General features: G+C 39.2%; 3 protein-coding genes across 4 annotated transcripts in view; all 3 read left to right on the forward strand.

Annotated features, from left to right (window-relative positions):
• The window catches only part of LOC135692416 (monocarboxylate transporter 4), a 64,009-nt gene that overhangs the window by 37,228 nt on the left and 2,699 nt on the right, over nt 1-24,082 (forward strand). Inside the window, exons 1-2 of one of the 2 annotated variants that reach the window (XM_065210524.2) lie at nt 18,809-19,402; nt 21,030-21,296. In XM_065210524.2, coding sequence (XP_065066596.2) covers nt 19,228-19,402; nt 21,030-21,296 — 442 coding nt within the window. In that variant the 5' untranslated portion in view covers nt 18,809-19,227. Of the gene's footprint in view, nt 1-18,808; nt 19,403-21,029; nt 21,297-24,082 lie in introns of those variants that run through there. The other variant, XM_065210525.2, reaches the window with a different exon arrangement.
• Nucleotides 11-1,258, forward strand: LOC148960522 (uncharacterized). Its single transcript, XM_089112047.1, has 2 exons — nt 11-143; nt 627-1,258. Exons 1-2 carry the CDS (start codon nt 80-82, stop codon nt 1,256-1,258), a joined length of 696 nt encoding a protein of 231 aa, XP_088968173.1. The 5' UTR covers nt 11-79.
• LOC148960523 (uncharacterized) lies at nt 4,151-5,398 on the forward strand. The gene is made up of 2 exons (XM_089112052.1): nt 4,151-4,283; nt 4,767-5,398. Exons 1-2 carry the CDS (start codon nt 4,220-4,222, stop codon nt 5,396-5,398), a joined length of 696 nt encoding a protein of 231 aa, XP_088968178.1. The 5' UTR covers nt 4,151-4,219.

Raw genomic sequence — 24,082 nt, forward strand, 5'->3', positions numbered from 1 at the left:
CTGAGCTTCACTCTCGCTCAAATCTACGCCTGCGCTTGTTGATATAACACAAGACTATCCACAAAATCAGCACGTCATAATGGCCAGCAATTACCTTTCAAACGACAAAGAAGACACACGCGATTCATCCACCACCAAGAAAGGTACTACATTTCTACTTTACAAATTACAAATTATCCACACCTATAATGTTCGTTCTCCTCACATGGTTTAGCACTCTATACAAGTATTTCATATGATACTCGTTACATATATAGCCAAAATTCATGTTTTTATCAATATATACCAGAATTCGCAAAGCATACACCGGTCGGTGCACATATAAACATGTACATATAAAGCAAACGCAATGTACACATAGGAAAATATATCTTTGTATCTACATATCTATGATATTGGTACATCGTGCAACCTATGAAACATCACACGACCCACCTTTATGGTACGGGAACGACTACATAGGTTTAGTTGTCCAGAAAATTATCGAGAACAAAAAGCTTTGTATACATATCATCCAAATGGTGAAACCTATATACAAATATTCATATGTGTGTATATGTTTCTGTATATATAGAGTAATATCACACAACACATCTCACAACATTGCTATACCTATACTTGCACAGATAACACAAAAGAACTTCTGGACATGGTGCTGGAAACCACCAGCGAGGAGGAACCTCTTGAATGTGGCCAACGCACACCCGAAAACACCAGGCATGGCCTCTCTGGTTACAAAATACCGAAGAAAAAACAACAGTCCTCCGCCCCTCTCAGAAAGAGGTCCGAAAAAACACACTCCACCAGCCAGCACAACAGTGGGACATATCAAGAGCAGAACAGCAAATTGACTGCCCTTATATCCAACAGCCTGGCGAGTAGCTTCTACCACCAGGACAAATCTGAAGAATTTCAGAGACACGCAGAGAAAGGTCGATATCCGACTTTTCTCTACCCGGAGGTCAACGTCCGATACAGAAACGATTTCTCGTCGGATTTACAAAAACAAGTGGCAGAGGCCTGTTGCACGTTCGCCAGGACCATGTGCAACATACTGGCCTCCCATCACGAATCAATGAGGTCATCGCAAGATGATCTCACACAAAACTACATAAACATGGCCAGAAAAAGATATCCCGGTGCATACGCTGGTATTGTATCGGGGGCAGAAACCCTGGCCATGGATAAACACATAAGATACAAAGGAACCAGAGAGGTCTCAACAACAGGCAATAAGCGGAAACGCGAACGGCGTTGAACAATTTTGAACTCATAATTATACATATAACTTTAACAATATACATAACAAAATTTTTTTATCTTATTTTACAACTATACTATCAAACCTCATTTACATTGTCTTCTATTGTTCTCGCTGCATACAGGATCCGAGGGTACACGTATATTCACGAATCAACATACCAAAACACGCCTTAGAAAGATCTTAGGCCAAAATAGAAAACATCGCGTGAAAGCGAAAACACAAAAATCATCAACACGCAAATACCTTTTAAACAAAATACAACAATCTCACAACGTGCGATACAGCAATATTGTCAATCTCAGTGATTTGAAACTTAATTCGTTACAAGAAAAGGTTTTAAACAAAGGCTTAAACTTCGTTGTCACACCGAAAAGTGTAAATATACATACAACATTACAATCATTTAATGAATTCAGAAGAAAAATGCTCCTACAAGTCCACTTCAAGGACACCAAAAGTGATACAACTGCCTCTCCATTTAGGGGGAAATCGAGTTGGGAACCTGAATCTGTTCGAAACCCCAACATTTACAAGTATCTTGATAACGTACACTCAGACATTTTAAACCTATACACACAAAACTACTACAACCCTCTAAATATTTCAAAAGAGGAGCAAGAGGCCATTCGTAGCCTAAAACAAATAGACAATATTTCAATAAAAAAAGCCGACAAAGGAGGCAAAATTGTACTATGGCCTAAAGACATGTATTTACGCGAGGCCACAAAACAACTTGATGATGCAAACTTTTACAAAGAACATCCAGTAGATCATACAATCGAAACATCCGCCGAGATTACAACTTTTTTAACACATCTCCTCCACAACTACCGTATTGATGAAACACTTTTCGAATATCTTAAACCTAACACGAAGGTTCGAACACCGGTATTCTATTTGTTACCAAAAATTCACAAGGAGGGCATCCCAGGGAGGCCTATACTGTCGGGTTGCGGCTCCCCTACGGAGAAACTCTCGTCATATCTTGATCACTATCTTAGACCGATAGTCGAGGAAAGTGCCTCATATATAAAAGACACCACTCATTTTTTACAACAAATATTCGAAATACACACTAGCATTCCACCAAACTCGTGGCTGGTTACGCTAGACGTCAAATCTCTATACACCAACATCCCCCAGGACGAGGGGATCGAGGCATGCCTCGAGGCCATCCGGAATTATTATGGGGACACCCCGCCAATGCGTACAAGTTACATCAAACAAATGATGGTATTCATACTTAAACACAACTATTTTACCTTTAATGGTAGATTTTATCAACAAATTCAGGGCACTGCAATGGGGAGCCCCTTCGCTCCCAACTATGCCAACATATTTATGACAACTATAGAACAACATATTTTACAAAATGCCCCAATGGGGCGTACTCCAATGTTTTGGAAAAGATTCATCGACGATATAATTTTCATTTGGCCACACACCCTTGAGGGCCTACAAAATTTTATACAATACACCAACACCGTCCACAAAACAATAAAGTTTGAAGCAAATTATTCCAATTCAAATATACACTTCTTGGATACAACAATAAACTTACACAAAGAGGGGGGAATTACCACCTCACTCTACCAAAAACCAACAGACACTTGCAATCTCTTACACGGTGATTCCTTCCACCCATGGAGTTGTAAAACTGGAATCATTTACAGCCAGGCCTTACGTTACAGAAGAGTTATCACAAGTGACGAAGAGCTATATTCAAAATTACAGGAATTAAAAAACAACCTCATCATAAGGGGATATCAGATCAATGATATAAATGAACAGTTCAATAAGGTCATTAGACTATCGCAATCGCAGCTACTTGAATCTAAACAAATAAATGACGGCAGTTTCTCCACACCGAAAGGCTCTGTTTTACCCTTCATTATACCCTATGACAACCGCACCATTCACATCCGTGAAATTCTCAAAAAACACTGGTATATTATAACAAAGGATAAAGAATTACAAAACATATGGTCAAAAACCCCCATTCTCGCCTTACAAAGGCACAACAACCTTGGAGATTGGTTAACTCATACTAAATTTTGAGCATCATATGACATTGTAAGATGCCTCGATACCACACCATCAACATTACTATTATGTCACACCAGACTCCAATGCTTTTTCTATTCGCGATTTATCTGCATAAACAAGATATCCCAATTTTATAACCATTTGTCTATATATGCAACATACTTCTACATTCAAAGGATGATACATGCCTCTATGGCTACAATATACATATTTTATATACACTGCTACAACATATTAACACACCTTTGCTGGCATCATCCCTGGACGCAGGGGTGAGGGGGCACCCAGGTGTAAAAGAGCATACTGATCATAAGCCCCGAAATGCTCTGCCTGGTGGATTAGCTGAGGAGCTAGCAAGGACTCATAATCACAAAATATATCATACAGATGTGTATATATATGTATAGATATATTGATATGTTTGTGTACATATATAACACTCTGTATGAAAGAGAATAAACAGTATAGAATGCCTATGCTGAAACACGCCCCTTCAATGCGGGTACAGTACTTCAATAGCATACTGGCTCCCAGGTTTCGTTCGGCACAAGACTGTGGGACAGCGCCCGGTACAGCAGGGCTGCGGTTGGTATTACACCATTTTTTCTTAGTTTTCTGACAAGCTGAGCTTGTTATTTGTATGGTTTCAAACAAACATTGCTACGTTGGTGGAACCCAAGATCTCCGCGGGAGAACGCTTCAGGCTTGTCTACTGCGGCGCCCTCATCGGTCATGTTTGCTGTTCGTACATCATCACTGTGGATGCCTGACATGACGATAACCACAAGACCTCTCAATCATATGCTCCACAAATAGGCATACAACAGCCCCTGAGCTTCACTCTCGCTCAAATCTACGCCTGCGCTTGTTGATATAACACAAGACTATCCACAAAATCAGCACGTCATAATGGCCAGCAATTACCTTTCAAACGACAAAGAAGACACACGCGATTCATCCACCACCAAGAAAGGTACTACATTTCTACTTTACAAATTACAAATTATCCACACCTATAATGTTCGTTCTCCTCACATGGTTTAGCACTCTATACAAGTATTTCATATGATACTCGTTACATATATAGCCAAAATTCATGTTTTTATCAATATATACCAGAATTCGCAAAGCATACACCGGTCGGTGCACATATAAACATGTACATATAAAGCAAACGCAATGTACACATAGGAAAATATATCTTTGTATCTACATATCTATGATATTGGTACATCGTGCAACCTATGAAACATCACACGACCCACCTTTATGGTACGGGAACGACTACATAGGTTTAGTTGTCCAGAAAATTATCGAGAACAAAAAGCTTTGTATACATATCATCCAAATGGTGAAACCTATATACAAATATTCATATGTGTGTATATGTTTCTGTATATATAGAGTAATATCACACAACACATCTCACAACATTGCTATACCTATACTTGCACAGATAACACAAAAGAACTTCTGGACATGGTGCTGGAAACCACCAGCGAGGAGGAACCTCTTGAATGTGGCCAACGCACACCCGAAAACACCAGGCATGGCCTCTCTGGTTACAAAATACCGAAGAAAAAACAACAGTCCTCCGCCCCTCTCAGAAAGAGGTCCGAAAAAACACACTCCACCAGCCAGCACAACAGTGGGACATATCAAGAGCAGAACAGCAAATTGACTGCCCTTATATCCAACAGCCTGGCGAGTAGCTTCTACCACCAGGACAAATCTGAAGAATTTCAGAGACACGCAGAGAAAGGTCGATATCCGACTTTTCTCTACCCGGAGGTCAACGTCCGATACAGAAACGATTTCTCGTCGGATTTACAAAAACAAGTGGCAGAGGCCTGTTGCACGTTCGCCAGGACCATGTGCAACATACTGGCCTCCCATCACGAATCAATGAGGTCATCGCAAGATGATCTCACACAAAACTACATAAACATGGCCAGAAAAAGATATCCCGGTGCATACGCTGGTATTGTATCGGGGGCAGAAACCCTGGCCATGGATAAACACATAAGATACAAAGGAACCAGAGAGGTCTCAACAACAGGCAATAAGCGGAAACGCGAACGGCGTTGAACAATTTTGAACTCATAATTATACATATAACTTTAACAATATACATAACAAAATTTTTTTATCTTATTTTACAACTATACTATCAAACCTCATTTACATTGTCTTCTATTGTTCTCGCTGCATACAGGATCCGAGGGTACACGTATATTCACGAATCAACATACCAAAACACGCCTTAGAAAGATCTTAGGCCAAAATAGAAAACATCGCGTGAAAGCGAAAACACAAAAATCATCAACACGCAAATACCTTTTAAACAAAATACAACAATCTCACAACGTGCGATACAGCAATATTGTCAATCTCAGTGATTTGAAACTTAATTCGTTACAAGAAAAGGTTTTAAACAAAGGCTTAAACTTCGTTGTCACACCGAAAAGTGTAAATATACATACAACATTACAATCATTTAATGAATTCAGAAGAAAAATGCTCCTACAAGTCCACTTCAAGGACACCAAAAGTGATACAACTGCCTCTCCATTTAGGGGGAAATCGAGTTGGGAACCTGAATCTGTTCGAAACCCCAACATTTACAAGTATCTTGATAACGTACACTCAGACATTTTAAACCTATACACACAAAACTACTACAACCCTCTAAATATTTCAAAAGAGGAGCAAGAGGCCATTCGTAGCCTAAAACAAATAGACAATATTTCAATAAAAAAAGCCGACAAAGGAGGCAAAATTGTACTATGGCCTAAAGACATGTATTTACGCGAGGCCACAAAACAACTTGATGATGCAAACTTTTACAAAGAACATCCAGTAGATCATACAATCGAAACATCCGCCGAGATTACAACTTTTTTAACACATCTCCTCCACAACTACCGTATTGATGAAACACTTTTCGAATATCTTAAACCTAACACGAAGGTTCGAACACCGGTATTCTATTTGTTACCAAAAATTCACAAGGAGGGCATCCCAGGGAGGCCTATACTGTCGGGTTGCGGCTCCCCTACGGAGAAACTCTCGTCATATCTTGATCACTATCTTAGACCGATAGTCGAGGAAAGTGCCTCATATATAAAAGACACCACTCATTTTTTACAACAAATATTCGAAATACACACTAGCATTCCACCAAACTCGTGGCTGGTTACGCTAGACGTCAAATCTCTATACACCAACATCCCCCAGGACGAGGGGATCGAGGCATGCCTCGAGGCCATCCGGAATTATTATGGGGACACCCCGCCAATGCGTACAAGTTACATCAAACAAATGATGGTATTCATACTTAAACACAACTATTTTACCTTTAATGGTAGATTTTATCAACAAATTCAGGGCACTGCAATGGGGAGCCCCTTCGCTCCCAACTATGCCAACATATTTATGACAACTATAGAACAACATATTTTACAAAATGCCCCAATGGGGCGTACTCCAATGTTTTGGAAAAGATTCATCGACGATATAATTTTCATTTGGCCACACACCCTTGAGGGCCTACAAAATTTTATACAATACACCAACACCGTCCACAAAACAATAAAGTTTGAAGCAAATTATTCCAATTCAAATATACACTTCTTGGATACAACAATAAACTTACACAAAGAGGGGGGAATTACCACCTCACTCTACCAAAAACCAACAGACACTTGCAATCTCTTACACGGTGATTCCTTCCACCCATGGAGTTGTAAAACTGGAATCATTTACAGCCAGGCCTTACGTTACAGAAGAGTTATCACAAGTGACGAAGAGCTATATTCAAAATTACAGGAATTAAAAAACAACCTCATCATAAGGGGATATCAGATCAATGATATAAATGAACAGTTCAATAAGGTCATTAGACTATCGCAATCGCAGCTACTTGAATCTAAACAAATAAATGACGGCAGTTTCTCCACACCGAAAGGCTCTGTTTTACCCTTCATTATACCCTATGACAACCGCACCATTCACATCCGTGAAATTCTCAAAAAACACTGGTATATTATAACAAAGGATAAAGAATTACAAAACATATGGTCAAAAACCCCCATTCTCGCCTTACAAAGGCACAACAACCTTGGAGATTGGTTAACTCATACTAAATTTTGAGCATCATATGACATTGTAAGATGCCTCGATACCACACCATCAACATTACTATTATGTCACACCAGACTCCAATGCTTTTTCTATTCGCGATTTATCTGCATAAACAAGATATCCCAATTTTATAACCATTTGTCTATATATGCAACATACTTCTACATTCAAAGGATGATACATGCCTCTATGGCTACAATATACATATTTTATATACACTGCTACAACATATTAACACACCTTTGCTGGCATCATCCCTGGACGCAGGGGTGAGGGGGCACCCAGGTGTAAAAGAGCATACTGATCATAAGCCCCGAAATGCTCTGCCTGGTGGATTAGCTGAGGAGCTAGCAAGGACTCATAATCACAAAATATATCATACAGATGTGTATATATATGTATAGATATATTGATATGTTTGTGTACATATATAACACTCTGTATGAAAGAGAATAAACAGTATAGAATGCCTATGCTGAAACACGCCCCTTCAATGCGGGTACAGTACTTCAATAGCATACTGGCTCCCAGGTTTCGTTCGGCACAAGACTGTGGGACAGCGCCCGGTACAGCAGGGCTGCGGTTGGTATTACACCATTTTTTCTTAGTTTTCTGACAAGCTGAGCTTGTTATTTGTATGGTTTCAAACAAACACCGTCAGGAGTTGCAAGACTAGAGCTATGATTTTGATGAGATGTGCAAATGCCTTTTCGATAAAGACGGCCTTGCCAGTCTCGAAACCTTGGTGGTCTTCGTTCATTATTGAGACTGCTTTCGATGTTTTCTTGGATTTTTGTGCGCACAACAAAGTAGAGGTGAGTCATCAAGGCAAGTGCGTAAAAAAGGTTTAAAGCAAAAGATACTCCAAGATAAAAAGAGTATCTTTTGCAATGATGCAAACAAAGAGAATCTAATAAAAGTTACTCCAAAATTATTTCAAAGCGCTGAGGCTCAAGGGGGTTCCAGACAATTCCATTGGTTATAACTTACGGAGAAGAAGCATGAGAGACTTCAAAAAGCAAATAGAAGTCCTTCCAAGATGTAACCACAAAAAGGCTGAAACCAGAATGATTTTGCATGCTAACTCGCAAGATGCAAAATAGTTCTTGTTGCAAAGGATACTGATGTATTTGTGCTGCTTGTTCATGCAATGCAGAAGTGCAAACCCACAAATGAGTGGTTTATGGCATAAACAACAAACAAACCGTCGAGATTTGAGGCATCGTTCAAACGTTTGGTTCAAAAATTTGCTGTGTTCTTCCACAGATCCATGGAATTATGGGCTGAGACTCTCAGAAAGAGTTATCGCAGATGTAAAGACATTCGCGAAACTGTAGAACATAGTGGAACACTACATTAAAGCCGCTTAGAGACAAGGAATCGTATTTATCAATTCTGAAAACAAAATCATCTGCAGCAGTTCCACAATCATTCAATCAGAGACGAATTAAATTGTGTCAACTTAACAAGGTTATTTTGGCTACAGTGTTTGGATGCAATTACTACAAGGCATGTTCCAAAAGCCAAAAGCCTGCAGTTAAAATTTGGACGACATACTTGATCGTTTAAAGTCTAAATGGTCCATAAGAAAACAGCTTCCCCACCTTAAAAGAAGTCAAAAAGACATCCAAGGTGTGAAAAGAAAGCTTCCTTTGCAGCACAAGGATATGCAAATGACCTAGAAGATGAATTTACCCATGAAGAAAATCATGCACCTTCATACCCAGCGCTAAAGACCTATAGTGTGAAGACATCTTGGACAGCCTATAATAGTGCGAAGACATTCTTTCAACTCAGTGCAAAAGCCAAATGCAGATGCAGAGAACTTATTGTCCGGTTCAGAGTTGGATCGTGACCGAGGAAGAAGTGACCCACTCGTCAGGTAGTGACTACCTTATTCGAACTTCCTTGGCTATTGCGGTGCGCAAAAATTTAATTTAAATTATCAAATTACAAATTATTTGGATGAAATTCTTTTGCTGATATCCAGCGCCAAAATAAAAAAAAGTTATGCCAATGCATCATTCTATGGCAGTAAGATCTTTGATTACGTCATGTAAATTTTTTGATGACGTCATAATAAAAATACTGATGGCGGCAAATAATGCTTAAATATACATCGATTGAAAGCTTGCAACGAGACAAGTCAATGTGTGTAATTTGCGAGAAAAAATAACACTCCAGTAAAGAGTTAGCGATGATTTTGTCTGATTTTTTACCGTTAAATGACGTCATCAGTCCCGTGAAATCCAGACATTTTCAAAAAAGTCACCTGACAGATTATCAAAGCCTGGACTCCCTACTACAAGAATCCGTTGAGAAAGTAAACATTAGCTTGAATGTCAGATTGTCAGGCTATATGTCCTGTCTAATACACTAAGTTTGACCTGCAGCATATACACTAAGTCTGACCTGCAGCATACACTAAGTCTGACCTGCAGCATACACTAAGTCTGACCTGCAGCATACACTTAGTCTGACCTGCAGCATACACTAAGTCTGACCTGCAGCATACACTAAGTTTGACCTGCAGCATACACTAAGTTTGACCTGCAGCATACACTAAGTCTGACCTGCAGCATACACTTAGTCTGACCTGCAGCATACACTAAGTCTGACCTGCAGCATACACTTAGTCTGACCTGCAGCATACACTAAGTCTGACCTGCAGCATACACTAAGTTTGACCTTCAGCATACACTAAGTCTGACCTGCAGCATACACCAAGTCTGACCTGCAGCATACACTAAGTCTGACCTGCAGCATACACTAAGTCTGACCTGCAGCATATACTAAATCTGACCTGCAGCATACACTAAGTTTGACCTGCAGCATATACTAAGCTTGACCTGCAGCATACACTTAGTCTGACCTGCAGCATACACTAAGTTTGACCTTCAGCATACACTAAGTCTGACCTGCAGCATACACCAAGTCTGACCTGCAGCATACACTAAGTCTGACCTGCAGCATACACTAAGTCTGACATGCAGCATACACTTAGTCTGACCTGCAGCATACACTAAGTCTGACCTGCAGCATACACTTAGTCTGACCTGCAGCATACACCAAGTCTGACCTGCAGCATACACTAAGTTTGACCTTCAGCATACACTAAGTCTGACCTGCAGCATACACCAAGTCTGACCTGCAGCATACACTAAGTCTGACCTGCAGCATACACTAAGTCTGACCTGCAGCATATACTAAATCTGACCTGCAGCATACACTAAGTTTGACCTGCAGCATATACTAAGTCTGACCTGCAGCATACACTAAATCTGACCTGCAGCATACACTAAGTTTGACCTTCAGCATATACTAAGCTTGACCTGCAGCATACACTAAGTCTGACCTGCAGCATACACTAAGTTTGACCTTCAGCATACACTAAGTCTGACCTGCAGCATACACCAAGTCTGACCTGCAGCATACACTAAGTCTGACCTGCAGCATACACTAAGTCTGACCTGCAGCATATACTAAATCTGACCTGCAGCATACACTAAGTTTGACCTGCAGCATATACTAAGTCTGACCTGCAGCATACACTAAATCTGACCTGCAGCATACACTAAGTTTGACCTTCAGCATATACTAAGTCTGACCTGCAGCATACACTAAGTCTGACCTGCAGCATACACTAAGTCTGACCTGCAGCATACATTATGTTTGACCTGCAGCATACAAAGTGTTGTTGAAGCTGTTGCAAACCGTATTGGTGTTGGTGTCTGCTGATGTTGCTATTCTCGTCATTTTATTCTAATCGTCATTCGCAAGAAAGGTCAAACACAATGTTGTGTAATGCATGTGGAGAAGTATCAGAAGACGACAGATGTGACAAGTGCGAGAAGGAGTCTGAAACCAACCAGTTGATTACCGAGTACTCCCATCGTGGCTATCAATACAAATTCATTGTTCGGTTCTTGGAAAGGGATGGCATCAAAATGTCTGTCAGGACACCGAAAAGGAAACTTAAGTTGATAAACTTGCGACGGAAACAGAACATAGATTTTGAAGATGAGAACCATATAATATTATATTAAGGACTGAAATGAGTGGACCTGGAAGTCTAGCAGGATATAGAAGCATATGGCATGCCCATCGTTTGAAACATCACTTACATGTTCCAAGATCTTTTGTTGCAAATATTGATTTATATAGGCCTGACGATTCGTTCTGACGATTCGCATGCAAACTACCCTCCAGTTTTTCTTTAATGAATTTTAACTAATTAAATCTGCAGGACTGATTTAATTTTTAAACATTTCTGATACCATAGTTTTACTGATTTTTCATATTTCCATAGCTAAATAAAAATTCCAGTTAATATGAAAGTCTCTGAAACCTTGACAAAACAGCCCTCCGATTTTCCTTTAATAACTTTTCGCAGAAAAATTATAAAAATACAATTAAAGTTTAATTGATATTGCATTGCGTACACTCTATCAATTGAACAACAAATCAAGAACAATTTAGCCTCAGATTTTCGAAAATATTAAGAACAAACAGCCTGAGCCTAAATTTACTGGTTCTTATGCAAAACGAGTGTATATGGATCATGCATACAAGTACCCTTTAGGAAAGAAATTTTTTAAAAAATCCTACTTCTTGAATGTCATCGTCTTTCTCGTCTTCGAGGAGGGCTGTATGCTTCATTTAGCATGAACATAAAAAAGTCTGAAGTTTTAGTCAAATCAAAATAAATTCTGGAATATGGTTTTCCCAGCTCCTCTTTGTACTTTTTTAAAATGAATGACTATGTGCTACCAAGTAAATTTTTTACCTCTGTTCTATCTGGATAAACAAGGGTTACCATATCATGGGTCGCGAATACATTTTGGTTGAACCTGACAATTTTCTCGCGTGCTTTTGCCAGCAGCTCTTCAGCACCCACGCTTGGGCTAATCTTGAGGGGCAAGCAAGAGCCCCTGGCAATGCGCAAAAGTCCATCTTTTTTTCTGCATAATACCGATCTGAACATTGACTCAGATGGTTGCTGTGACTTACTTTTTTGTGTTTTCTTGGCTTTGAAACCAGCAGCCCTTTGTTTCCCCTTCGCCTTTCATGAACGCCTCAAATGACACTTCGCAACAAGCAGTTTGTCGAGATCTTTTTGCCTAGATTACATTTTGATCACTTGAATCCAGTGATCGCTTCTTCGCCGATCCACATTGATGGGAATAATTTGCATCTGATGGGAGATGCGCCCCACAATTTTGGACACAAAACAGCATGTTGACCGATCGTAGGCCCTATTCGCACTGCAAATATAATAATGTTTGTCAAACCCGATATTCTCACGCCAATTAAGAAAACTTTTTCAAGATTGACAAAGTTTGTCCGATTTCTTGTTCGCATTAGGCAGTTTTCTGAGATGTTGTATTGTTATCTAGCACGTTATCAGGTTGCCATTAAGAAATTGTACCTTTTTAAATTGTGACATGATCTCAAATAGCACCCTGGGCTTTTTTATTGGTGTTAACATAATTCTGACATGTCCGTCGAGTCACCCGCTGGTTATCATAGATTTTCACGAGATTGTGATGCTCCAGAGCTCTACGACGGAACCTTTGACCAATTAGTCGAAACGTTACAATTTGTCAGATTTCAGATTTTGCTGTTCGCACTCTACCAATTAAACTACTTCCTGACAAACCCTTGCCGCCTTTGAAGATAGAACAAAAAGAGTTTAGCATTGTCAGGTTTCTAGATGCAGTGCGAATAGGGCCGTAGCAGCGATGCAAAAGGCGGGAACAAGGTAGCAACATCAACAGCACTTTGTATGCTGCAGGTCAGACTTAGTATATGCTGCAGGTCAGACTTAGTGTATGCTGCAGGTCAGACTTAGTGTATGCTGCAGGTCAAAATTAGTATATGCTGTAGGTCAGACTTAGTGTATGCTGCAGGTCAGACTTAGTGTATGCTGCAGGTCAGACTTAGTGTATGCTGCAGGTCAGACTTAGTGTATGCTGCAGGTCAAAATTAGTATATGCTGTAGGTCAGACTTAGTGTATGCTGCAGGTCAGACTTAGTGTATGCTGCAGGTCAGACTTAGTGTATGCTGCAGGTCAGACTTAGAGAATGCTGCAGGTCAGACTTAGTATATGCTGCAGGTCAGACTTGGTGTATGCTGCAGGTCAGACTTAATGTATGCTGCAGATCAGACTTAGTGTATGCTGCAGGTCAAAATTAGTATATGCTGTAGGTCAGACTTAGTGTATGCTGTAGGTCAGACTTAGTGTATGCTGCAGGTCGGACTTAGTGTATGCTGCAGGTCAGACTAAGTGTATGCTGCAGGTCAGACTTAGTGTATGCTGCAGGTCAGACTAAGTGTATGCTGCAGGTCAAGCTTAGTGAATGCTGCAGGTCAGATTTAGTGTATGCTGCAGGTCAGACTTAGTGTATGCTGCAGGTCAAAATTAGTATATGCTGTAGGTCAGACTTAGTGTATGCTGCAGGTCAGACTTAGTGTATGCTGCAGGTCAGACTAAGTATATGCTGCAGGTCAAAATTAGTATATGCTGTAGGTCAGACTTAGTGTATGCTGCAGGTCAGACTTAGTATATGCTGCAGGTCAGACTTAGTGTATGCTGCAGGTCAGACTAAGTATATGCTGCAGGTCAGACTTAGTGTATGCTGCAGGTCAGACTAAGTGTATGCTGCAGGTCAGACTTAGTGTATGCTGTAGGTCAGACTTAGTGTATGCTGCAGGTCAGACTAAGTGTATGCAGCAGGTCAGACTTAGTGTATGCTGCAGGTCAGACTAAGTATATGCTGTAGGTCAGACTTAGTGTATGCTGCAGGTCAGACTTAGTGTATGCTGCAGGTCAGACTAAGTATATGCTGCAGGTCAAAATTAGTATATGCTGTAGGTCAGACTTAGTGAATGCTGCAGGTCAGACTTAGTATATGCTGCAGGTCAGACTTAGTGTATGCTGCAGGTCAAAATTAGTATATGCTGTAGGTCAGACTTAGTGTATGCTGCAGGTCAGACTTAGTGTATGCTGCAGGTCAGACTAAGTATATGCTGCAGGTCAGACTTAGTGTATGCTGCAGGTCAGACTAAGTGTATGCTGCAGGTCAGACTTAGTGTATGCTGTAGGTCAGACTTAGTGTATGCTGCAGGTCAAGCTTAATGAATGCTGCAGGTCAGACTTAGTGTATGCTGCAGGTCAGACTTAGTGTATGCTGCAGGTCAGACTTAGTATATGCTGCAGGTCAGACTTAGTGTATGCTGCAGGTCAAAATTAGTATATGCTGTAGGTCAGACTTAGTGTATGCTGCAGGTCAAGCTTAATGAATGCTGCAGGTCAAGCTTAGTGAATGCTGCAGGTCAAACTTAGTGTATGCTGCAGGTCAGACTTAGTATATGCCGTAGGTCAGACTTAGTCTATGCTGCAGGTCAGACTAAGTGTATGCTGCAGGTCAGACTTAGTATATGCTGCAGGTCAGACTAAGTGTATGCTGCAGGTCAGACTTAGTATATGCTGCAGGTCAGACTTAGTGTATGCTGCAGGTCAAAATTACTATATGCTGTAGGTCAGACTTAGTGTATGCTGCAGGTCAGACTTAGTGTATGCTGCAGGTCAGACTTAGTATATGCTTGTGGGCCATCGTACTCTGAGGATAATCCTGCGGTCCTCAAATTAGAGTTTCTTTCCTTTATTACAGTGTTACAGTGTTCTTTCATTACACTGATTGGGGAGCAAAACAATAGACAGCCCGCTCCCCCGTCCTTCCCCCAATATGAATTTCATTCCGAGGACACCAAAGCGGCAATTCTACGATTATTCCCCAGCAAATTCCAACATCAGCTCGATCTCTTTTGTTTGCACAGAATTTCAGTACATGTCTAACATAAATATAAACTATTCAAACTTTCCCCTATTTTGTTGGAAGTGTTGTTTACAGCGTTATTATCATCAAAAGAAAGCCATCACAATTCTAGTTAAAGAGCTAATTATTATGCTGGTTCACTTGGAACGCATAAGGGCCATGATACACTGCCAATGGATATCGGAAACAAGCTGTGTTACAAAGCCTCACTAAAACGCCTCTTAGATGAGTGATAGATTCTTATAGAAGTGAACCCGCCGGGCATGTGTTGCACATTCTCATTGGACCAGAAAAATGGATAGAATAACAGCCCTAGGCAAAAGGATCTAGTCTCGTCTCCCTTGCAATTTGTTTGGGATTTCCAATTTCCTGCCATGCCTAACAATTTATTTTATGGATTCAAGCGCTTATGTTAATCATGTTGGTATTTTGCTTTCGTTGTTTTAGCTGGTATTGACGCAAATGCCTCACTTTGATAGTGAGCTGCATTAGCTGATTCATATACATTTGTAGTTGTAGTTTTATCATTGGTTAACGTATATAATGTTCTGGTATTTAATTGGCTCCTTTTTGCTTGTTGCACCAAAAACGTAGTTAGTTGACCTTATCACAGAAAGCACATGGTATGTAGTAAAAGGAATGTGATGCCAGTTGCCAGATTGTAGGCAGATTGAGTAGAAACTAGCTTGAAGTAGAAATATAACAAAACAAATGAAATTAAGAGCAGCTAACGGAAATCAGAGGCTTTTCTTCGTCGACTTCTACGAATGTCTTTAAGATAGAAGATAAGATATTTAGAAGGTTCCTTAACACATTTTTTGATTTCTCAGTGGTGAACGGCACTACAACAGAGGCGGATCTAGAATGAGTTCCTTGGTGCACAGAACTCAGACCAGGGCCTAAAATAAGCGTGGATCTGACTCACTTTGTGGAGTTGCAAATTGAGATTGTGGAACTGCAATTGTAGATAGTGTGGATTTGTAAACAGTGCCTTTTTTATAGTAAACAATGCAGCATAAAATACCAATCGAAACGCTTAAGAAGATAGAAGTAGGAACATCTCTTTCAAAGCAAAGTGAAAGCCAATCCCAGCCTTATGTGTTGCATTCATTTTATAAAAGTGAATTGCTATAAGAAATGAGCAATGGACAGTAAGAAAGAATTAACAAACTGTAAAACTCGAAGCTTCAGTAAATTATGCTTTATGAAATTGTCGTACAGTCTTGAAGAAAGATGGACTCGGTATACATCTTTAACTTCAGACATCATGTCAAGTTAATTTGCTTTTACGACTTACTCAAAAAAACACTGAGCCTAAAGACCGGGACTATAGTCCTCCCCTACTTTTTTCCAATAATAGGTTAGAAAATGTTTTTGAAAGTTCACGCTAACGAACGCATTAGTAGCAGTTCTGCTGGGAACACGTTTTTGTTCTTTTTAATGGTGCTTTATTTTTTGTGATCAAAGATAAATTTGTATTTTATCTAACTCGGTTTTGTATTTTTATGTTAATTGAAATCTTCTCTAAATCGCTATGTTGTTAAGGACAGATATAAGCGAATAAAGGGCGTGGCCGTAAAAAGATTTAGGGGCAAGCCTCTTAGTCCCGTTCCAGCCACTCCGTTATGAGCTGGTGCCAGTGTGACCTGATCTAGCGTGATATTGGCAGGATATTGGCCAAAAATCGTCATTTAGCATAAAATCTAGCATAATTTGGAATCTAGCATAACTCTGGCATAATTCTGATATTATTTAAAAGAAACATTGTTTCTATTGATCCATTGTCTATCGTTACCAAATGCAAACACTCTACACCAGCATCTGTGGTTTCATTTTGGGAGTAAATTGTGACTTCCCACCTTCAGGATTTTGCCAGTTGTTTTGAATGGTTGGCGGCCACATATTTTGTGGTTGGCAGCCAAATGCAGCAGCTAAACGCAGTATACAAAAAAGCTTAATTTTTGCTAATTATTGGGAGTGATATCGCAATCAAAATTTGCTTTGTTGGTTACAAAAGTTTTCACTTGCTTTGATCTAAAACTGTTTGTTATCTTTTGCTTTGTTTCATCATTCATCATTGGCAATTTTGAAATTATTTTAAATATTTTTGAATAGAATATCATCTGTGCAAAAAATTTTGTTTCCTTTCCATTTTCGTTGTTTTTTTAAACATGCGGCCAGGATTCAGCCAAATTTTGCTTCTTCGGCCAAATCAATTTGTGGCGGCCAAGGGCTTTTGAGAAACTGCCAAAATGGAGAAATTTGGCCATCAAACCATGAATCTAAATTGCCTTTTTGCTTATGAAGAATGAGTACACTGGGTTGTCAAAAAAGCCAAATTGAAACTCTGGCCAACCTATTAGTAGCAGTTCTTCTTGACTGCGAACCCGTATTTGTTCTTTTTTATGATGCTTTAACTTGTTTGATCAAAGATAAATTTTTATTCCATCTAACTCGGTTTTGTATTTTTATAGTAATCAAAATCTTCTCTGAATCGTTATGTTTAAGAATAAGGACAGAAAGAAGCAAATGTTTTCCGGTGTTTCAAAGGGTGTGGTCGTAAAAAATCTAGGGCAGGCTCCCTAGCTCGGCTCCAGCCATTCCCCCTATAGGCTGGTGCATGGTGTCTGCGTTACTAACAAGATGGGGGGAAAGATCGTGCTTTCAAACTACACGAAAAGAGAATAAGAAGAGACAAGCACAATTTGTACATGAGTGAGAGAAGATATTATTTGCCATCCGTAACGAGGTTTTTGTTTATAATATCGAATTTTTTGAAGAAAAGATTTGATGACATAGAATTGGATGGGCTGAATGCAATTAAAATGACTTTTGAAGGCCTCACTCTGCTTTTGCCCCGGGCAAAAATTTAGCAAGATTTCATTCAACCGTGCATTGAAATTCTAAAAATAAATGACCAAGATCACAGAGATCTTAGATTTGGTCTCAGAGGAATTCTACCAGGCGAGACAACGGCACGCCTTCTCGCAGCAAACCCTAATTCTGCCGATGTAGAGAGGTTGATTCCCATCTACAAAAAGATAGTAACAGGTTGGCAAAGCAGCATATCTCCAGAGAAACACTTAACAAATATATAAATATCGCAAGTTTCGAGTTCCGTGAACAACTACAAAGATATGGTTCCAAAAAACCAAAAACACTAAAGTCTGGGAAACGAAACTGATTTAAGGAGATTTTCGAAGGAGAAAGAGAAGAAAAATAACTTTGACGGAGATCCAAACAAACCATGTCAAAGGGTTTCCTTTCGATAACTATTTGCTCACAAGTTAAGACATCACTATATGTTTTTAATTTTCTTATTCAGATCCAGCAAAGAACCTGACTGAGTTCCAGGCCAAGGCTAATGTCTTTCAGATAATGCATTGATAATTGTGCCTAAGATAGTATTATCATTTATATTTATGAATTTTGGTACCCCCCCCCCCCTCGTGGTACCAAAATTCATAAATATAAATGATAATACTATCTTAGGCACAATTATCAATGTATTATCTGAAAGACATTAGCCTTGGCCTGGAACTCAGTCAGGTTCTTTGCTGGATCTGCCCCTGCTACAAGAAGCCATAAGAAACTGCACTTGGCAAAAAAAGCTTGAACAGTTGGCCTCTTGAACAGCGGATGTTGCAAAAGCCCTCATAAGGTACAAAGCACTTGAGGGACCAAGGGTCAAAAGAACAGAAGAACGTTATAGTCAGACGTCAACAGTACCGGATTTGTCAACAGTACTGGATAAGAATGATTTAAGCCTAGATATTACCTGCCTGCCACGTCAATTAAATGCCGCGCAGAAAAAGACAAAGGAATGAAATGAGATAGCGTCATTTTTCTTACCCATCGTTGGTTGAATCAGGCATCAGCAGAAGCACACATTGCATTGCATCGCAGACATCAACAAGCGCATCGCTGAAATTAGGATGGCTTCATGCCTTCCTTGCATAAGCAAGCCTTCTACACGCGATTCAGCATGGGCATGGGTCACCTTAGCTGCCTCAACACTTGTGTTCTTCAGCTCGTTCGGTTTTCTCTATAACTTTGGGATATTTTACAACTACTTTCTAATTGAATTCAAGGAAACAAAGGAGAAAACAGGTAACTGATACAAAATTTTAATCCCGGCGAACATGAACAATCCGGAGAGGTAGCACATTTGCTAGATATTATATATTTAGGAGAGCGTTCCCTGTCCCTAAGCGACCTGTGATTCGTTGATGCAGTCAAAAAACGTTTCGACTTGTATTTCAACGAGGTTTATCGGATTATCCATACCTTCGCCTATAAGCCCTTCTGTTTTCAGGACTACACGCATATTTTTTTTAATAAACAAAGGTCGATGTTAAGTACTCTAGTTTCAAAATGGTATGGAGATTTTAATACTCATTGTTTCTTATTAGATTCTTGATTATGATATGATGATTGATGTTATGAAATTTTCGTGACCTTTATTATAACGTCAAGAGATTCGCTTCCTTGCTGATGCTGTATTTAGATGTGGGAAGTATATATTTATCCCATGTGTCTTAAGTTCTAGACAAACAGGGCAATCATATTCTTGGATTTTACATTATTTCGTTGTTCTCAGTTTTATCACGATTTAATAGTTTTTCAATTCATTTGCTTCGAGTACTGAAGTTTCTTCATTTTTGTGACTGTCCAATACTCGTGTCTTGTAGCCAGTTTCTTATAAGAAAAGGATTTTAAGCAACAAGAAGTTTTTTAACTTATCTGTCAAAGATAGGGAGTCTTTGGGGTGTTTCTTTAAATGCCTGCAATATCGAGTCTCATATTATTTATTTTTTGTTCTATGGCCATGTGTTCATGTTCAAGCGAGGATTCAGCTTAAAATTAAGCTTGACCTTTTGTTTCCTATGCTAACAATTGTGATCCAAGTGTCAATTGTGTTACACAATTCCTTCTTGTATGCAAATTTACACTGTTTCTGTTGTGTATTCTACATTGTACCATCAAATTGTTTTTAAAAGCTATTTCTGGATCTTATCTGCGAGGATTATAAGGTCAATTTACATTCAATGTAACAAAGGAAGCAGGTCTAGAGTAAGGGGCACACCCTTATTTTATTCACCCATGACAAATAGGGACACTTATTTTCACAAAATACTTATTCTCACAAAATAGGCACTTATCCTCCCTCACAGAAGGGGCACTTTTTACACCAAAGAGGCACTTTTTGACAAGAAGGGGCACATTTTCCCTAAAACGAATCCTCCCTAACGCACACGTTTTCCTCTCTAAAAAGCACATTTTCCCTAAAACGAACACCTCATTTAAACGGACATTTCAGCTGAAAAGAACATTTCCCAAATACGGGCATCTTCTTGAAAACGGACATCTTCTTGAAAAGGAAACCTCCCTAATACATCCAATAACTCTACAATCAAGAAGGTCAATCATGGCTTACCAATTCTACATACAATATTTTTTCTCCTTTTATCTACGTGTATCAACATGATTTGAGTCTATTGATTTTCTGGTAAATTACTGCATTAGAATTGTCCCGCTTCTTTTACTTCATTTATCATTTTTATGTAGATTCTGCGGTTACAATCATGTTTGTCTGAAAAGGAGAAGAAGTAACCCTTCTCGTACTTTATTCAATTAACCCTTCTTCCCAAAAAAATCATTAAAGAAATTATGGAAAGTACTTCAAACAGCCAGTCGCTATCTAGTCCTTAAAATAATGTGAATTTTCATGTTTCAGCATGGGTTGGCTCCGTGCCGATGTTTCTAATGCATGTATTAGCTTGGCTTGCAAGTTGGATTATATCAAAGTATGGCTTACGGGCGAGCACCATAGCTGCAGCTATTCCTCTTGGTGCCTCATTGATCGTGACGTCATTTTCAAGAAATCTCGATGAAATGCTGCTTACATTCAGTGTGCCATTTGGATTGGCAGGATGCATAATGCTCATGTCAAGCACCAGTGCTGTTTACAAATACTTCGACAAGCGAGTCCCAATTGCGATAGGTAATATTTCTTTCAGGCACACAAAGCCGTAATGATGCCTCTTTTTATCTTTGCAACTGAATCTTTTTAATAAAAATCGTTTCTCCAAGGGCCGTCGATAAATATTCTGCTAAAGGGGGTCTATCAAATGCCGACAGTAAACCAACTTTTCTTTGCCGAAAGCTTGAAAATCCCTCCACGAATCACCCCCTGACGGCAAGAAAGGCTCTGTTTTAGTTTTTTTTTGGTTTTGAAGCAATTAATCAACATGAAAGTTTACCAATGAAAGTTTATCAATAACTTTTTCCATCAAGATAAATTCGGTTCGATATGAAGTTAAAAGGATATGTTAACTTAAATATATAGAATGATTAGCGATATCACGATAAAGTGGAAAATATTCGAAACTGCTTCGAAAATATTAAGACGAGCCGTAGATTCCACTTTCAAGTTTAAGAATCTTCCATTTGAGATTAAATTGAACTATCTTTTTATTTTAGAGTAAAGCTTTCTATTTTAAAACCTCGCAGATGAAACTGAAAATCTTGTAACGTTTCAGATTGTTTGAATTCATCGACTTTAATCATAATCTTCTAAGATTACGGCTTTTTACTCATTTTGGCAACGCCTTCACCTGTCACAGAAATAGAAGGCAAACAGAAGACATGAAACTGGCCTAGCAATAATCATTCAAATTAATCACATATGCTATTCCATCGATCATATTGCTATTCCTTTAAAACTTCTTAGCATTCAAATTTTCTTTAAAGTTCATGTTAGCAGTTGACTACATCAACCTCCATCCCATCTCGGCCCTCGATTCCGTCTCGACCCTCGACGACTCATCAAAATAAAACATCAACCCCGTGGGTTGTACTAAACAAAAAAGATAACTATATTGCATTAGCCAATCAGGTTCACGACACAAGTTCACGACCCGTTAATAAAGCCATCCATGGCCAAGAAAGCTTGAATATAGGTCAGTTTTTTGGGATATGTCAGTATAGCTACCAATCTGTTGGCTGAGTTGCCATGGAGGGATTCACAAAGATCACACTGCGCAATCCTTGTGTATATTTTTACACATGTGCCTTCTAAAAATTTCTCCAAATTCAAATAAGAAACTGAAAAAAAATTCTCCTTCAAAAATGCCCCCCCCCCCCTCATTTTATTCCAACACAATACAGCTTTTCACAAAATCTTTTGTCATGGGTGTTGAATTTTCCGTTAGTCCGCTCACTTCCCAACCTGTGTCGGAGCCCATGTGACATCAACATTGCTTAGAGTTCGGTACTTCTACACAACGTCACAGTTATCTCCCTCATCAAACATTGTCGATTCCATAGCCCTCTTCCAGTTAAGAATTTACACATTGTTGATAAAAGGAAGCATTCATATTTTCTTATAGAATGTTAAATCAAGAGTATTGCAAAATATTTGAATTACTGTTTGCAAGACTGTGTTTCAGTTTTGAAAACTGGAAAAACAGGGGTAGAAATAGTTTTAATTCATTTTTAGCAACTCGTGTGTACAGGTCCCTTTTTATAAATAGTTAAAGGATGTGGAACTTCAGAATTTGTTGAATATCAGGCGTTATGTGACATGAACAGTAGATGCACTTTGTTGTGTATAAGATCGATTTTTCTATCACTAGGTAGTGGGCGTTATTCCAAGAGTTATTTCTAAATGGCTTTGAAAAAAGCAAAAGTTTTGAAATATACCAAAGCTTATCATCAGACACCTTCAGAGTAAAAAACGTCCCATTACTGATCAGAAACTCTAAGCTAGGAAATTAAAATTGGAAGAGCTTCGGCGAACTCCGATTCGAGCTCTTCGAGACTGCTCTTAGCATCGAGATCTCTGTCCTAGCACGTGTAAATTAATTCTTATTGGAGAGATAGCTCCTGATTGGCTAGTGAGCCTCAAATGCGAGTAGTTGGTGCGTGAAAAATGGAGTAGCAACTCAGAACCGTCCTGTTTTATACGCCAAAAGCGTATGCAAGTCTGTTAATAGGACATCAAACACTTAACAGGGCCCTTATTGATAACAGTGCCTTTGGCACTGAAAAGGTTTTACCCTGTATAAATATTTATATTATTATTATTTTTATTATTATGACCGACTGGTAGACCCTAAAAAGGTGAATTTCATAAACCCAGTAATGAATCGAAATAAGATCGAGGACATGATTGAACAGTTTTCTGATTCTGTCTCTGTGGAAAGCATCGTGCTTAGCAGATTTTCTGCTTGCTCAACGTAAAATTTTTATTAAGGTTGTATTGATGGGGGGAGGACCCAGAGGGGCACAGCCTCCCTTGTCAAAATTTTCGAAAAACGTTTGGAGGGGGCTCAGCCCCCTCATTGCTCGTATTTGGATACAGCCAAGAATCGTGTAACGCAAAGAAAAATGTGAATAATTGTTGCTTCACCACAGGCCAGCCATTGACGACTAAACCAGAAAAAGAAAAATGATGCATTTAAAGTTAAACGACATTACATACAGACTGACAGATCCAAACGCATTGGAAGCTTCATATGCTTGAAAATGCACACAAAGTTTGACAAATATAGACAAACGTTGACAAATATAGACAAAGTTTGACAAATAAAGTTGCAGCTCTGTATATACAGTTGCTGCTCATTTTTGGATAATTTCCACCTTGGTTGTTCTTAATGTTGTTCCTTTTTAAAAATTAATTTTCTATATCTGCAAACTATCAATTCTTTCTAAACCCAATGAATAACAAATTTGCATGAAATTTTTACTAGCACTGTGCATTAGCTGACAAAGTCTGCTCTGTTTGTT

This window comes from Rhopilema esculentum, chromosome 3 (genome assembly GCF_057945365.1).
Source record: "Rhopilema esculentum isolate cy_ngs chromosome 3, ASM5794536v1, whole genome shotgun sequence".
In the NCBI taxonomy this organism is placed as follows: domain Eukaryota; kingdom Metazoa; phylum Cnidaria; class Scyphozoa; order Rhizostomeae; family Rhizostomatidae; genus Rhopilema; species Rhopilema esculentum.